The 17,866-nt window shown below is 40.5% G+C and overlaps 1 protein-coding gene across 4 annotated transcripts in view; it reads right to left on the bottom strand.

Annotated features, from left to right (window-relative positions):
- Mapk10 (mitogen-activated protein kinase 10) overlaps positions 1-17,866 on the bottom strand; it is a 313,083-nt gene that overhangs the window by 59,913 nt on the left and 235,304 nt on the right. For all 4 annotated transcript variants that reach the window (XM_085836936.1, XM_021162159.3, XM_021162158.3 and 1 more), the window contains one exon: positions 1,154-1,336. In XM_085836936.1, the coding sequence (XP_085693062.1) occupies positions 1,154-1,336 (183 nt within the window). The remainder of the gene's footprint in view (positions 1-1,153; positions 1,337-17,866) is intronic.

The raw sequence follows: 17,866 nt of genomic DNA on the forward strand, positions 1-17,866 counted from the left end.
AGGTCCAGAGCTCTTGACTCTAGCTGCATTTGTATCAAAAGATGGCCTAGTCGGCCATCACTGGAAAGAGAGGCCCATTGGACTTGCAAACTTTATATGCCCCAGTACAGGGGAATGCCAGGGCCAAGGGGTGGGGGGGGGGGGACTGGGGGGGAGTGTATTGGGGACTTTTTGGATAGCATTGGAAATGTAATTGAGGAAAATACCTAATTAAAAAAAAAAAAACTTTGACGGTCATGAGATTCACAAAAGTGCACAAAGACTCACATACTATTTCCAGTCTTAAGGGTTTTTTTTTTTGACCAGTGGTCTACCAGCCCAACACAGTTGCTTATTCATCTCCTTAGTTAAAAGGTTCTTTTGATGTGTAGCTGACTTTATCCTCAGATTCCTGTAGCCTGCACTCTTAGAATCTGCTCTCAAGACCATCTGTATTTCTCTTCTTAGAAAGGGCATGGCATGGAATGCTCCCTTGGATGGGAAAATGAACTTTGCCGACATCCGCTCATTTCCTAGAAGCCATCATCAGTACCATATGCAGTCAACAGAGAGAAATGCGTTCAGCAAGGTGGCTTGCACCTTCGGATAAACATGCTGCCTTCCTAGAATCAGAACGAATGCTCCATTGACCGTTTGCGTGTTGTCATACTTCATCTGTGTGTTAGTCTTAGAATCATAAATATGTTAAGTAAGTCATAACGTACAAAAATGACATAACTCAACTCTAGAAAGTTGGACTTATATCACAGAGTATATTCTGAATAGTTAGCCTGCAAGCACTTTCACCGACATTAATTAGCTCAGTGAGGGGTTTGCTGTGTCCACAGCGTTACACCACAGGAACAGATTATTTTTCTCTACTGTGGTGGTTTGAGTAAGAGTGTCCTCCATAGGCCTATATATTTGAACATTTAGGCATCAGGGAGTGGCGCTACTTGAGAAGTGTACTTTCTAGGAACTAAAAAGCATAAAAAATGTTTTCGAAGTACAGTTCACCGACCTTTTAAAATTTACATTTCAAAAAAACAAATGATTTCAAGATTCTAAATACCCTTGCTGAAAGAGTTAACCAAGAAAGATTATTATCGGACATCCCTCAGTGCAAGCCCAGGCAAGGCCTCCAGAACGTGAGCATCTGGGCGCAGCCCCTCACCTTTAAGTTTATTGTGCTCAGAATCCGCTGGGAAGAGGGAATCTGGAAAGAGCTTGGGGAAGGTGAGTCCTGCGTACTTGGGCCGATTCTCCACATAGTTTCTGACTGTGGGCTGCAATTTCTTCATGAACTCTGGACACGGAGTTCCTAGCTGCTCGATGACTTTGTTCCACTGGTCAATATCTGGGAAGGAAATAGTTAAGGGAAAAAAGAGGTGCAGACCAAGAACTCTCACCTTTCCCTGCCTGTCACCTAAGACCCATCAGCACAGCTGGAAGTTTACTAAGCAACACAGGTGAAATCAAAGTTCACAGCCTGGGAGTCCTCTTGGAATTTTAGGCCAAATTTTGGGACTTGTGTGCTTTTAGAAAACTACTATTGTTTAACAAATGCAAGAAAGATGAAGTAGTCTTTGCTATATAAAAATAAAATATTATTCAAATGTAAAAGAACATATTCACATATCTAATCATGTGGTTTAGGGTAAAATATACAAGGATGGGTGACAAAATTCTCTCCTGTTTGTAAAGATTAAAAGATTCAATCAATGTAAGACTTTACTGAAATGTAATTTAGAATTAAAATGATCTCACTTGATCATGGGATTTTTATCCTAAAGTTACCTTGATCGTTTTTATTTTTAGAATAGCAAGCAAATAAATGTTTTAAGTAATATTTATTTATATTTCCCTAAATAGGCTTTAATATTTTAGTTCTTTTTCTGAAAGTGGGAAAAGTTCATTAACACTTAGTGTTTGGTACCTATAAGCATCACACCTGGGGCCTTCACAGTGCTTTGTTTGGCTGTCCCTTTTCTAATGGAGAAACAAAAACTGTATCTATTTGTGGAATACATTGTAAAGTTTTGATAGATACATGTATACATTTGAAGACTTCAAATTTCTGATTTCCCAAAGATTTATTATATATTTGTGACATTTATATTGTTTTTTCTCAAAGGCTGTTTGAAGCATGCAAGACTTTTAGGTCACCAGAGTCATTCTGTCTGTCACAGTAACTGTCTGTCACAGTCAGTCTATCACCGTCACTCTGTAGTCATTCTGTCTGTAGACACTCTGTAGTCACTGTGTCTGTCACTGTCACTCTACCACAATCAATCTATCGCAGTCATTCTGTCTATAACAGTCATTCTCTCTGTCACAGTCACTGTGTCTGTCACTGTCACTCTATCACAATCAATCTATCTCAGTCATTCTGTCTGTCATAGTCACTGTGTCTGTCACTGTCAGTCTGTCTGTAGTTACTCTGCCTGTAGTTACTCTGTCTGTAGTCATTCTGTCACAGTCACTCTCCCTGTGGTCACTCTGCCTGTGGCCACTCTGCCTGTGGTCACTGTGTCTGTGGCCACTCTGCCTGTGGCCACTCTGCCTGTGGTCACTATGTCTGTGGTCACTCTGTCTGTGGTCACTCTGTCACAGTTACTCTACCTGTAGTCACTCTGTTTGTGGTCACCTCTGTCTGTGGTCACTCTGTCTGTAGTTATTCTGTCACAGTTACTCTGCCTGTGGTCACAGTCTGTGGTCACTCTGTCTGTGGTCACTCTGTGGTCACTCTGTCTGTGACCACTCTGTCTTCCACAGTCACTCTGTAGTCACTCTATCTCAGTCACTCTCTCAGTCACTCTGTAGTCACTCTGTCACAGTCACTTTGTCACAGACACTCTATCACAGTTGTCACTCGGTCTACCTGTAACTTAGCACTAAGTGAGCAGCTTCACATCCCTTCCTTCCTTCCTTCCTTCCTTCCCAGCTTCATGGAACTAACTCAGATGTTCTTTTTTTCTTTCTCATTAATATTTGATGTCTCATAGCCTTGAGAAAGATAAACAATGCAAGCTCTAAAAGATCAGCCCAAAGCTGATTTCAAATACAACTGGGACTTGAAGATTTGCATTTATCCCAGAACCATGAGCAGAGACTTCTCCTGCCCCCTTTATTTTTCTATAGCTACTTCCTGTACCATCAATTCCTTCTCACTAAAGTAACACAAGGCTCTTCAAAGAACGTTACCATAATACTAACTAATTAGCTATTCAAGAGTTGAGTCTAAAAAGGCAGACTGTCCTGACAGAGACAAAAGAAACCACATTTAACATGAATATGAACTGCAAATGGTAGACACTCAAACAAAGATAAAGCCAGGCTAATTTGCAAATTTCTATCTCCCTTACAACTTGGATGAATAAAACTCAGTTATTATAATAAAAATTAAAATTGCGGTGGACTACCAGGACAAGAAACGCATGTGGGAAAACCAGAGATACATTCCCTGGTGTGACAACAGTGGGTGAACCAAGGACAAGCATCAGTGAACTTCACTGATATCATTGTGTGCCTGAGATTACCCAAGTAGAGTAGAATTGTTAGAAATAAAGACATTAAGTCACTTTAAAAGGTTAGTCACTCTCATGCAAAAACTCATGTCAAGTCTATGGCTATATATAAGCTGTAAGTACATAGATAGATAGATAGATAGATAGATAGATAGATAGATAGATAGATACATACATACATACATACATACATACATACATACATACATACACATGATAGATAGATGATAGATGTATCATAGATAGATAGGTAAGAGATAGACATAGATAGATGATTTATAGATAGAAAGATAGCTATAGAACTCAGTACTTAGCTCAGTTGTCACTGGAAACACGAAAGGAGGCCATCTCTCTAGTGCAATTGGATTGCCATGCTCCATCAAACTGTCATTGACTCATTACTCAAACTTGATGTGAATTTCAAAGAGTATGGCAAAGGTAAAGAGGTAAAGATGTTCCTAGATTTCTACAAAGAAGCCAATTAACAAGTTTGGCAAAATATCATCAACCCATTATTTTATTCTAATTTCATTTAACTAGAGTCAAGAAAGTATTTCATAAAATTCTTCAACATAGAATTAAATGTCTTTTTGCTTGCTTTTCTTTTTGTAGGATATTTTTATGTAGCTCAGTTCTGTTTCAGACTTGTAGTGTGGCTCTGACCCCTGACTTCCTGACTTCCTCCTCTTCAAAAGCTCTGGGACTCTAAGACTGGGTTGGCCACACCCTGTTCATAATCAAATGTTCCCAAAGAGTCAACCCTGAGGCAATTCTCTATTATTCTTGGTAAAAATCTAAGAGTCACATGTCCTAGAATCTAAGGAATACTTCGAGTCTCTAAAAGCACTGAGTGCTCTTTTCTACCTGAGAGTGCTTTTAAATGAAGCATCATCTTGGACCCTGGAGACATTTGAACAATTAAAACTATTATCAGTGAGGTCATTAAATATTCTTGCAGCAAATACTGGGTACACCCCTCTTTAAAAAATGTACCTTTCTTTTAACACACCCATTTCTAACCCTTTAGTCCTATAAATGTCTGGATGTCTAAGTCATGAGGACTCTTTTCCTTATGTTCAAGTCAGTGTTGGTGAAGAACACAGACCATCTGGAGCTGATGTGGTAGAGAGAACTGCCTCACTTTGGTCTAGAGTTCATGATGTGATTTTCTTGGTGCATATTCCTCAGAGAACATCTCCCATGTGCCTGTCTCAGTCTTTCATATCAACACCTTTACACTAACATTGTTGTCTTATACATTTTAAAGAAGAATAAGGTGAAAGTATAAAGAAAAATTATCAGATTTTTGTACTTTAAAACATATAAGAATTTATAAGGTATTTGCTAGACTCTGACATCATATAATGTAGCCTTTAAGAATGAATTGCTAAAATTATTTTCATGAAAAAACTTATCAGCATTAGAACATCTTCATGCTGCACAGAACAAGGAATTAAACACAGTAGACTAACCTGTCCTGCACAGTCATGAAAATAGTAGTAAATCTATATACTTCTACATTTAAGATCTATGGTCTCAGAAAGTGTCACCAGAGACACATTATCAAAGGCCTTGAGGACTAATGGGGAAAGAACACTTAATAAAAGTTACAGCAGCAAATTTCTTCATCAAAATCTAAGTTCACTGAAGATTGCATGGAGCGGCATTGCAAATCTTTTGCTCTTGAGAGTAGAAAAGAAAAGTGGCAAAGGAGCTTGATCGTTGCTGAGGACGTCCATGAATGATACCATCCTAGGAGAATGGAGCAAAGAACAGGGAGAGGAGAAGGGGTGAGCTGCTTCAGACAGAAGGCTGCAAACTTTTCTGTTAGGAGGAGACCTCAGATCTAAGTGTGACACTTGCCTTTGGGGTTTCTGATTGGCGAACTTTCAAAGAAACTTCCCCAGTGAATGCACTGATGGACATTCATACCTTTTGTTTTCTGGGTATTTGGGTTATAATTATGAATGACATTTATGCCTTGCCATTTTAAGCTTCAGAAACTCTCTAGGGATTTCCACCTAGCATGCAGTTTGAATTTCTGTTTTATTTTCTTCTGTCTTCAATTATCCTGTTGCTAAGCATGTGATTTCTAGCACTGATATTGGCATGCCTAATGAGTCACTACCGTGGGCCTGCTATTCAATGTTTAGTATGAAAATGTCACAGAACTCCATTTGCAACTTCAAGAAGATCAGCATTTTTTTCCCAGTTCTTTGCTAGGTAACTAAAGACGGCACTTCTGCCCACGTCATCTATACTGGATCATTCCAGACAATGCCACTTTATCTCCAAAGAGCTGCTATGTAGGCCCGGTGTTGGGTGTGGCTCTGTATCTTTGTTCTAGCAAGGTTTCCAGGGAATGAGCAATAAGGACACAGAGCACATGTGCTGTGTATTCTGAATCATGGCATGAGACTATGTTCACAAACTCAAATATCCATAATGTAGAAAACTTACAAGAACCCAGACCTCCCTCCCCATAGCCCCCACATGTACCACTTAACTATAGGATTCTAGGTACTTAGGTCTGCGGTTGATTATCACAGAAAAAAAAAAAAACCCAATGACAATTGCTACCCAGGCAATCCTTGAACTCCATTTTGACAAACACAACTCCAGACTATACTAACCTCTCCAGACACTTACTAACCCCAGATGTAAGAGGCTTTGCTATGATTCCATTTTTATCATACATGGCAAGTTCAAATTCTTGAAAAGATCCAGATCTCTTGCTCATGAGACACTTAACAGGCCAGTCCCTGGAAATTAGTCCTGGTCAGAGACTAATCAGAGAGAAAACTGATCAGAGAGGGAAATTCCTGTTCATGTCACACTTCATGGTCTTATAGATTGGGGCGTGGCAGTTAGGACGACTGATCTCCTGTGGAGAAAAGAGTACCATCCAGAGGAGGGATCCGACTATGAGCTGTGCTGTCTGTGAGCTCCCGCCAAGGACAGCACAGAAGCGTCTCCCATAAACTATGCAGTGACTCCTGCTTATTTTAGTAATTATGACTCTCCCTAATATAATTTACTCTTAGGGCATTTGAGGACATCCGTAAGATCAGGGTAGAGGCACACATACTTAGGAGGGTTCTGGATGCCCTTGGTTGCTATTTGAGTTGTTTTACTCATTTAGAAACGTTCTAGTTTGAAGCGGAGGTAAATCATTTGCCTGGTGGTTGCAAAGCTCAGTACTAGTTGCCTACCATGGGGGGGAGAGCAAAGTTCTTAGTGGTATTAGCTTCCATTTTCAAATGTTCTTTTGTATCAAAAAATATCCCTCGGTTTCTGGTACCATAAAACATGAAGGAATGTTTAGGATTCGATTCATTAGCAGTGTTCCTTAGGACTGAGCACAGAGGAAGTGTGATAAGCCAGACTCAGTGAGTCAGTCAAGCTAGACCTCTAGAGCCTGCTGTTGGACGCCTGCCATTTTCACTATAACTGGTTTCTTTTGTAAACCTAATTATTATTGTAACCTACCTTTACAAATCAAAACTTGACAGGGACTTTGTTTCCCAAAGTGTATTAATTACATGTTACAGAAGCAATACTTTGTTTTGTTTTTTTAAGCTATTGAAGGCTAACCTCGGGGACCCCTCAACCTCGGGACCCTATGTCTACATAGGCTTTTGGGGGGCTAGTTCTTAACTTCCCATGACAGAATTCGTTCTCTGATGTCAATGGCTCCCCCTCTCCAGGTGCACTGCTCTGGCTTCACAAACACTGGCCTGTCTTACCTGCATTGTGAAAGTTAAAAAAAAAAAAAAGGTTTGACACCTCTATTTTAGAGACTACAATGCTTAAAGACTCCTTCACATTAGTGAAAAGCACCACCAATGCAAAGCGTTTTCTTGACCGCAGCTGCCTCTATCTAATATGAGCCATAGGACACTGTGCTGCGCCCTGGGACACATCTCTGAAGGCCACATTCATTTCTGGGTATAAACTCTGTGTACACTGGATTGCTAAGAGGGACAATCAAATTTTTATGAGGTCAGGAAAACAGGACTGGGTTAAGTAGCTCAGGCAGTAGAATGCTTGCCTGGCATGTCCAGGCCCTGGGCTCAATACCCAGCACCATATACGCCAGGCCTGTGATGTGAGCCCTGGAAAGTGGAAACAGGAGGATCAAGCATTCATATGGACTTTTGACTAGTGAGTTCATGGCTACCCTGGGCTACAGGAGACCCTGTGATAAAGTACATGCCAGAGTAACTGCTGGCAAATCTTTTTATATGTAAACTTCAGGAGGAAAGCATCCCTGACTCTCAGCCCAGAATACCAAGGGGTTATCAACTATCTATTGTTCAGCCCTGAAAACATACATATAAATAACATTGTACAGACAACTGTAGACTGTGTATGTGTTTAGATGTGTGTGTGTATGTATGTAAGTATGTATGTAATAACAATTAATGTCAAAGGCCATGAACAAAGAGGGTACATGGGCAAGTTTGAAGGGTGTAGAGGACCAGGCAAAAATGATGTAATTATATTATAACCTCAAAAAGAAAATTAACAATTCTAAAAGAAAAACTTCCCCCTGGTTTCTCTAGACCTGGAGTTATGGACAGATGTGAGTCCTGGGAACCGAACCCAGGTCCTCTATAAGAGCAGCCACTGACTGGTCTTACCCTCTGAGGCATCTGTCCTACCTCTGAGCTAAATTCCATTGATCTGAACAGAGATAAAACTATCATGATGGAACAAGATTCACTTAATACATACTTTTAAAAGTCTACTCTTGAAATATTTATAATTTAAGAACTATATGACCATCTAAATTTTACATTTCTCTCTAAAAACAATATGTTGTGTTTTTGTAATATAAAGACTATGAAAGTCTTATTCCAATCCTGCTTGCTAGTTAATTATATGCAAATGATGTGCACAGCTGGTATGAAAAGCCTTTTAGAAATAATTTATTTTGAGAATGCTTTCAGTAGAGGTGATTGTTGACTTTTAAAGCAACATGAACAAAATATATTTTATAGATTCCTTGTCTCCAGCTCCATTTTAAAGTCGCTCCTGAACTACTATATTTCGATGTCATTTTTCTCCTCAAATAAGTTACTTATAATGAGAAATACTTATTAAGGTAAGTGTTACATTTTCCTCTTTAAGAGGGTAACTCTATGATAGACGGTGGCTATAATTTGCATTTAAAAGACTAACTTAAAATAAATCCATGTGCTTGAAATCATTAATGAACCACACTTAATTGATTCCCCCAAAGAAATTTACAAATTTGTCCCTGGGACACTCAGAAAGAATCTCCATACCAAAGCCCCGCCTAAGTCTGCGCGATGTGACCTCATGACTTTACTGTGGCCTTAAGAATCACTCGAAAGGGGCTTTGACAGTCAGGTTAAACCGGAATCCTGAGCAGCTTCTCTCAAGAAAGGATTTTAATGATGCGGAGCTGTGCTCAGCAGCGTGGCTAGGGAACCTTCCAATGTGCTGTAACAGGCAAAGGAAACAGTCTGTTTAATCTTCAGGTGGCAAACATTCATTTCATCGGCACTAATTCAACTCTAATGAGTTTCTGGAAGAGCAAAGAGCATACAGACTAATTTAAATGTATTCCCAGATGTTAATTTAAAAAGGTAGTTAATTAATGAGGAATGAAAGAAATCCTAGTTTGGGGGTTTTCTTTCTTCCTTCCTTTCTTTCTCTCTCTCTCTCTCTTTCTCTCTTTCTTTTCCTGTTTTTTTTCTTTTTTAAGAAATCTGAAGTAATTTTGTTTGATCAAACCCAACATATCTTCAAAACATAATTTGCATTAGCACTAATATGTAAATGTATACATACCGTTTAATAAAATGTAAGAGTAGAAACAAAATAGAAATACAGGGAGAAAGATTTTTAAAGTCAGAGTGTCATATTTTAAGTTTAAAGAAAAGCGTTTTAGCAAAAGTAAACAGTTTGACCCTTTTACTTGTTTGTGGTTCATTTGTGTGCTGTGTTTGTAGTATCGGTGTGTGTGTGAGAGAGTGTACACATGTGTGATGTGTGCATGTGTGAGTGCTTCTGTATGCACAAGCATGTGAGAGCTAAAGGTAGGCATGGTTATCCTTCCCTGGTCACTTTGTGACTTTCTGCATTGTTCTTTTTAGACTTAAGGAAAATATGTATGACGTTATAATGTTATACTATACATATGTGTAACTATTTATGAAATACACACGCTCGAATGTATTGTGTTATCCTTGCATTTGTATGAAGTATCATAGAGATGGAAAGATCTGTAAGAGGAATTAGAAGTTTAAAGCCAGTGGATAATCATATGACGACAGTCATCAGACTTACCTAATTAGACATTAGCCCAAAATCATAGTCAAAACTGGTTTTTAATAGTTAGCATTTCAGTTCACTGCCCCCCCCACGAAAACAGAAGATTATTATACATGATCAAATCCAGTGGTAATTTCACTGACTTCAAGGAGTAGGTATCTAAAAGTTCCTTGGTAGCCATGTCCGCCCTGGGACCTCGGGACTCCTGTCAGTTAGCTGCTACTTTAGAGAGGATGGCTTTCACGTCTCAGTGATTGGAATGACTTCTCTGCGTGTCTATTTAATCACTGCTAATCAATGAGGTTTTGAATATTACTTGTTAATGATATGGAGAACATAAGAGCGTGTTTGGAGAAATTTCTCTTCATATACACGAAGTGAATAAGACTCAGTGTTTGAAAGGAGGTTGATAAGGGCGGACCTGTGTTAAATCAAGCAAATCATATGTGGGTGAACCTTCTAAGGATCTCTGTGCTAAATGAATACTCCTTAGGATGTGAAACTATAAAGCCTCAGTGTGAACACTGGCTTGGCCGTTTATTATCTGGCTCCATACATGTCTTCGTTTTTGCAATCTCTACAAACAATGATAAAGGAGTCTCTAGGCTTGGAAGGACTGAAGTAAGGCAGAGCCTGTGATACAAGGTCCCGTTCTCCTACGGTCTCGTTCACGGAAGGACCTGCTGGAACACCAGGTTATTCTACCAGGAAGCAAGCTCACAAAGACTTGACATTTGATCTCACAGAAATTCTCCGGGGACCATGAGTGGAGATCTTCAGCCATCTTGCATTGGAAACAAAGAGAATAAATCAACAAGGGCACACAGAGCGCAGGGGCCACTGGGAAGGATACGATCAGTGCCCGGGAACAGCACTGCGCCTTTTACCATTTCTCCCATGATGCACCCTACTGACCACAAGTCAACTGAAAAAACGAAAACGAAGTGAAGATAAACACGAAATAGATCAAAACATAAATAAAACCTCAAGGCCACTTTGCACCGTGGAGCCATCAACTAGGCTTCCCTGGATGAAGGAGAGGCCTGTCCCTGACCAGCGGTGCTTGGAGATAGAAATGGGTTCAGAGTACCCAGCCCTACCCTGCTGGAGAGCTGAACCAACAAAGCCACCTGAAAGCTACTGGTGCCTGATTATATTGCTTTGCAATTATAATTCAGTGCTTTCTCTCACTTCTGATTTAAAAGATCTAATTTGCATTCATCTGCTGGAATCTGGGTGATTTGTATTGAAAATTATCCTAGACTCTGTTAATATGGGAGACATGTAAATCATTTTCCTTTTTATTCTTTTGTGTACCATATCTAAAAAAGGAAAGGGAAAGGGAGAAAAGCTAGCAGCTAGCACCCTAGAAGAAAATTTCTTTTTTGAAAAAAGCATTTATGCTTGTTTATAAATATGAATACATTTCCAGGAGCAGACATTTCTGTTGGAGAATGAATGTTTTGGACTGTGCGGGGCTCCGTCATTGAATCCTATCAAAGGAACAGGGTTCTGAGCTGGAAAGTCTTTTTCCTGTTCCATAAATATGGGGCCTTTGTAATGCTAGAAGTGCTGGCTATTCAAATAGGACTGTTCAACATGAAATAAACAAGATTAAAGAGCAAACACTTTGGAGACTGAAAATCAAAAGAAACCTGGAATGCGAGGGTCAATTACATTGGTCTCCCCTGCTATTGCCAGTTATCATCCAGAATTGAAATCAGGAAGGCAGAGCCTGGGCTCAGGGAAAGGAGGCTGGGGAAGGGAGGAGCAAGAAAGGGGCACGCCCTCCCTTGTGGGGCTGCATCTGCTAGGTCCTACACAAAGTCAGAGGCAGGCTGAGCAAGAATACAGGATGTGGGGGCATGGAGCAAAGGGGAAGGGGCGGGGCGTCACAGCACTGCTTGGCTTTGTTCCGCTCATGCTCCAAATTACATGGAGTAATTTGGCAGTGTCCTGAAAGAGTTCCTCAGGAGGCTCTTTCCATTGTCAAAATCTCACCAGGGTGAAACCCAAGGTGTCCATTGCTTAGCCCCTAAAAGGTTAGAACTTCGAAGAAGAGGATTGCACGCAGGGAGCCAATGTGTTTGTTTCCATTTCAGGAAGGCAAGTGCCATGCAAAAGTACCAGGGAAAGAGAACAAACGGTTGTGTGTCTGCCAAGGCGTGTTAAAAGCATCTGATAGTCACTGCCTCCCAAGAGGCAGTAATAAGAATCTTTGAGTAAAAGAAAGAAAGGGGAAGAGAGAGGAGAGAGGGGGGAAAGGGAGGGGGAGGAGAGGGGGGGGGGGAGAGGGAGAGAGAGAGGGAGAGGGAGAGGGAGAGGGAGAGGGAGAGGGAGAGGGAGAGGGAGAGGGAGAGGGAGAGGGAGAGGGAGAGGGAGAGGGAGAGAGAGAGCGCACAGAAAGAGTTACGGAAAGATGTTTTATATTTAACTTGCAGGTATTCTTATCACAGTGTCTCAAGTGACCCAACTGTGTGCGGAGCGTGCATGTGTGTTGAGTGTGTATGTGCCTGAGTATATTTGTGTATCTGCTTTTTTGTGTGGGAATGTGTTTGTATGCAGTATGTGTATTATAAGTGCACTGTGTATATCGTGTGTGGGGGGTGCGCGCGTGCGTGTGTGTAGTGCACGACTCTGGGTGGTGTGTGTGGTTTGTGTGCACATCTGTATTCTGCAAGGGTGAATGTATAGAATGTATAGTATGAAAATGTTTTCTGTACAGTGTATATAGGGTGTATGTGTAGTATGTACATGTGTGAATATATATAATGTGTCTGTGTAGTATATGTTTGTAGTAGGTCATGTTATGTGCAGTGTGTTAGCATAGTGTGTACGTGCTTTCATGTGTATGCATGATGTATCTGTGTGCCTCTGTGTGTGTGTATGTACTGTGTGTGTGAGTGCGTGTGTGTGTACTGTGTGTGTGTGTGTACTCTGTGTGTGTATGTACTCTGTGTGTGTGAGTGTGTGTATGTACTGTGTGTACTGTGTGTGTATGTACTGTGTGTGTGTGTATGTACTCTGTGTGTGTATACTCTGTGTGTGTGTGTGTGTGTGTGTATGTGGTACAGAAGAGTTAAAGAAAGGCAGGTAAGTAATGCAGAAGCCCCTGTGTGATTGCTGCTTATCTGCAAATGTTTGGAAAGGGCTTTCTGCCAAGGAGCTATCTAGAACTTAGTGGGAATTTCTTTTTTCTACGTTGGGTGGTCACTACAGTGTCTCTGGCAGAGTCCCTTCTTGATGCTTCAGAACTGAGCCCAACACTTTACTACTGTGACACCTCAGCCATCTTCACCTCTTTAAACATTATTTTCATCCTTTAAAGTGCTAGTACTAAAAAGCACTTATTGTGTAGAATTTTAAAGATTTCAATATTGTATTTCTGATGTTCTTTCCATGTTGCCTGGTGATAGTGAGTTTTCAATAAACTAGTTTTATATTATCATGTAACAAAAACATATGTTGTATTATATAAAGGAGCTAAGTATGTACATAAAATTTCAGCTTCTAGTTACATAATTTATATTCAGATACATAATAGTTTTTTATAGCTTTTGTTTGTTTTTTAAAAATGAATGAACCCACCCACCCATTGGGCAGCCCATGTCATGGCTGAAGCCACTTAAAGTGCAATCGTCCATACCAAAGCACCTGTGCCTCCAGGGACACTCCCGGTCTCTAAGCAATGTCACTGTTGCCTCACACAAAAGAATATCTGAAAATATGTGAGTGGGAGGTAATGCTGAGACATCTGTCTCCTAAAATTGACAAGTTTTATCTTTTAGAATAAAAATTGTGTTTTTTTAACAGTCCTTCACATAAATCTCATCTCTAATATCAACAGTCAGAATGGGAACCAGGCCTCCCTATGGTGTTTTTCCTTCAACAGACGCTAGACAGTTGTTGGTTCAATAACTAATTTATCAACTGGTATGAATCCCTAGTATGCTTGCTCTCTCTCTCTTTCTCTTTCTCTCTCTCTCTCTCTCTCTCTGTGTGTGTGTGTGTGTGTGTGTCTGTCTGTCTGTCTGTCTGTCTGTCTGTCTGTCTGTCTGTATACACTTCTGTAAGGTATCCACATATTCCAAAGTAAAAGATGAACATTTCTCTACCACATTTACTCAAAATAGTCTTAAAAGTTCATAAAACTTTTGTACAGAGATGACAAGACAGAAAGATGCACACCAAGTTTGAGCAAGGTCTGTTTGGCCACTGGTGCATCTTTCAGAGTGATTGTACCCAAAGCCTTTTTTAATTCCCTAAAGGTTTCCTTTCCATTCCCGGAGCCTCTACTACCTATACTTATGACTACCTATACTTATGCAGCAAGAGTGTCAAGTCTGATGTCTGGACATCATAACCTGTAGACATTGTCACATGCATGGAGTCCTGAGTGAATTTCATGGACTTGAGTGGGATTAATAATCAATATCAAGTGTTGTAACAAATTTTATAAATCAGTCCTCACACTCATTTTAAAGTGTGGCCTCCCTTCCCCCAGCCTGGAACCTGCCTGCTCAAGGGTGGAGCTACCGGCTCATTCGTCCTGCCACGCCTACCTACTGCTGGAACCTGCCTCTGCTGCCTGGAGTCACACACGTGTTCGTCCTGCTACTGGACCCTGAGTTACTTGGCGGGAAATTGGGTTCCCTCCCCCTTCCTTTATAAACTGAGTGTCTGGAAATATTAAATTGAGTCTTGATCAGAGTGTTGTCTTGACTCCATTGTTTCTTCCGCCCCGTCTAGATTCCTCTCTTTGCAGGGAACTGCCATTCTCAGTGAACCGTTCATGTTGTGGACCGCGGGCGGGCCGCAACATTAAAGGATGAAAATAATGTTTAAAGAGGTGAAGGTGGTTGAGGTGTCACAGTAGTGAGAACAGGTAGATTTAGAGTTAATCTCATTGGTCAGGGAGGAGTGATGAGTGAGAAGCCTTCACTCCACTAGGTACAACGATGGAAAATGCCTATTGAGGATACACCAAGTCAACTTATGAAATCTTGACAATATTAGAAGGGATGATGAGTCTGTGACACAAATGAGCATCCATTTGCTTTCTCAGGTGTATTGGGCCTCTGTGAGCTCTGAACAGGATGCTGATAGGGTATGGTTCTGGTTACATTACCACACTTAGCCTCCATCAGCATCCCCACAGGCAGGGAGCCAATGGAGCTACAATTCCAATACCCAGACACTGTGTCACTTTGTTTAAAAGAAATTTTAAGCAAATTCAGATGTTGCTAAAATACAGTCATCAAGCTGACTCTAATCTTTTTATATTTATTCTTATTATATTTTATTTTATTTTATAACCTCTTTTTATATTTTATCTTTAACCTCGGTCTAAAGAGAGAAACCCCCAATCGCCATGTCTGCACTCTCCTAATAGGAGTGCCATTTTCTATGTAACCTCCACTACTAGCTGCTAAAGACTCAGCAACCGCGGTGGAGCTAAGGGGAAGTGTTGGCACCTAGGGGAAACCTTGGTGGAAGAGAGTTCGGCTGTTGGGGGCATCCCCTTAAAATTATAGATATATACAGTCTCTGTGTCCTCCTTCTCTTGTCCCCCTTCACTAATCACAGACCGAGACATCTGAAACCATCACCTGTCCCAAATATCCCTTTCCTTCTTATGAGCTATGGTCTCCACTGCTCTGTTACAATAAGGAGGTGACCAACTGTGCTGCCAGGCAGAACACTGAAAATGTGTCCACTTTTGGAGACTATGTAACTGTCACACCATAACCTCTGAAAATACACTTAGGTTAGAATTTAGACAACATTTGTCATAAAATTTTCTTACAAAGAACCTCAAAGAATGACGGAAAGAACTAATTTTGTTTTAAAGCACAACATTTCTCTGGAAATTTTACATTTTAAAAGTTAACCATGAGGCTAATTCTTTAAAAAGCACTATGTCTTAAAAATCAATGTAAACTATAAAAGATTACTAATGTCCTCCGATAAGCTAAGAAGACCTGTGTTCTTCCTACTTCAGACCCACACACAGAAGTTCTCAAGACAAACCAGACACACTGTAAAATTCTCCAGTGTCAAGAACTTAGGAACACTTTATCCTGGGTCTGTGTATCTAACTTGCCTGCTTCACATCCCCAGAATCTCCAGTTCTGTAGTGAATCCTTTTGTGCTCTTCCTCTCCCTCTCTCTCTGACTCTCTCTGTCTCTGTCTCTCTCTTCCTCTCTATGTCTCTCCCTCTCTTTGTGTCTCTGCCTCTCTCTGTTTCTCTCTCTCTGTTTCTCTCTCTCTGTTTCTCTCTCTCTGTTTCTCTCTCTGTGTGTTTCTCTCTCTCTCTCTCTCTCTCTCTCTCTCTCTCTCTCTCTCTCTCTCTCTCTCTCTGTCTTACACACACACACACAAAGGTATATAAGAGAGTAGGAAGAAAACTAGTGGTGAAAATGAATCTTATTGAACAGTTTCAAATAAAGAGTGTAATCTCATTCTCAAAGTTATGTTCATCATTATCAGATGTTTACAGATACCAAAGAATGACTCTAGAAATGTGTGCTCTAAATGTATCTAAAGCCAACATTTCTTCACACTGTTGATAACGATGAAAGACTATATAATACATAGATTATATAATAATATATAAATTATAAACCCACTGCCAAGTACACGTGTCATTTCAAAGTGTGAAGGAGGGTGACTATCAGTGCACAGCACAGATACGTCAGTCATGACCTCCGCTTTCTATTCATTTCACATTGACCATCTCCAGTTCTCCTTGCCAACTTTAAATTATAGATGTTCTGTTAACATGGAAGTGCTTTCTTTGCTTTTTTCATTGTGTGAGACATTTCCCTGGCCCTTAATACCATCCCTCCATGGCAAGGTCGTGTGCCAGCTAACGTTCCTCATGTTTACAGGAAGCAAAGCAAGCAGTGTTTACTCTGGCTGTCAACGTTAGTTGGAGATGGTTCCATTGATATCTAGAGTTTTCAAATGGATACCATATACTAAGGTCAAGCAGAAGCCAAGTCCGGAAAACTCTGATCAAGAAATAGAGAAAAAAGGGTCCTTGCTCAAAAAAGATTCTTCCATTTGAAAGAGAACAAGAAAAGTAGGGGGGGGGGAAATCTACATAAAAGAAGCAGGCTTCACAGCAGGACTAATGCACATATGAGCTCACAGAGACTGTGACAGCACAACAGGGTCTGCACAGTCTAAGTCAGAGGGGATCCCCGTGCTGGGAGGGAAGTGGACCTGGGCTCCCATCTCTAACCAGAAGCTATCTCCAGCTGACAGCCACTCACAAGGGAAGAATTAGTGTTCTCCAGTTGAATCTCACTTGGGATACAAACCACACTAAGGGCAGGCCCATGCTCAGCAGTGGATGCCAACACAACACCATCTCCATGGTACTTTTGGATATTTTCTCTCTCGTGTCACTTTGGGCACTTTTAATCTTACTCTTTTTCTAGTATATTCTGGTCTCTGAATTTGTTTTTATGAGTGTGTGTGTGTGTGTATGTGTGTGTGTGTGTGTGTGTGTAAATGTATGTATGTATGTGTATATGTGTGAGTATGTATCTATATGTATGCGTGTGTATATATGTGTGTATGTGTATATGTGTATGTATGTGTGTATGTATGTGTATGTATGTATATGTGTGTGTGTGTATATCTGTGTGTATGTTGTGTTTTTTTAATTCTCATCTGGTCATTTTGTTGTTGATGATGCTGTTGTTGTTGTTGTTTGGTTTTTATTTGGTTGGGTTTTTTTTTCTGCCTTTTTTTCCTAAAGAGAGAGAGAAAGAAGGCATAGGCAAACAGGTGGATGGGTGGGAAGGTAGAGAGGATCTGGGAGGGGATGAGGGAGAGAAAATTGTGATCAGAATATATGCTGTGAGAAAATTTATTTTCAATTAAAGAAAAAAAAAAAGAAGCAGGCTTAAAGAAGGCTCGTGGAAGGTCAGTGGAGCTGTGGGTGTCTCTGGCAATCAGGACAGTGCTTCAGGCTTGGCCGTAGGGCAGATAGAAGGAAGGAGAGGGAATGCAGTGTCTAGAAACACTGAGAGACCTAAAGCTGCTT

The sequence above is a fragment of the Mus caroli genome, unplaced genomic scaffold, assembly GCF_978045245.1.
Source record: "Mus caroli unplaced genomic scaffold, Mus_caroli_1 scaffold_4, whole genome shotgun sequence".
Lineage (NCBI taxonomy): Eukaryota > Metazoa > Chordata > Mammalia > Rodentia > Muridae > Mus > Mus caroli.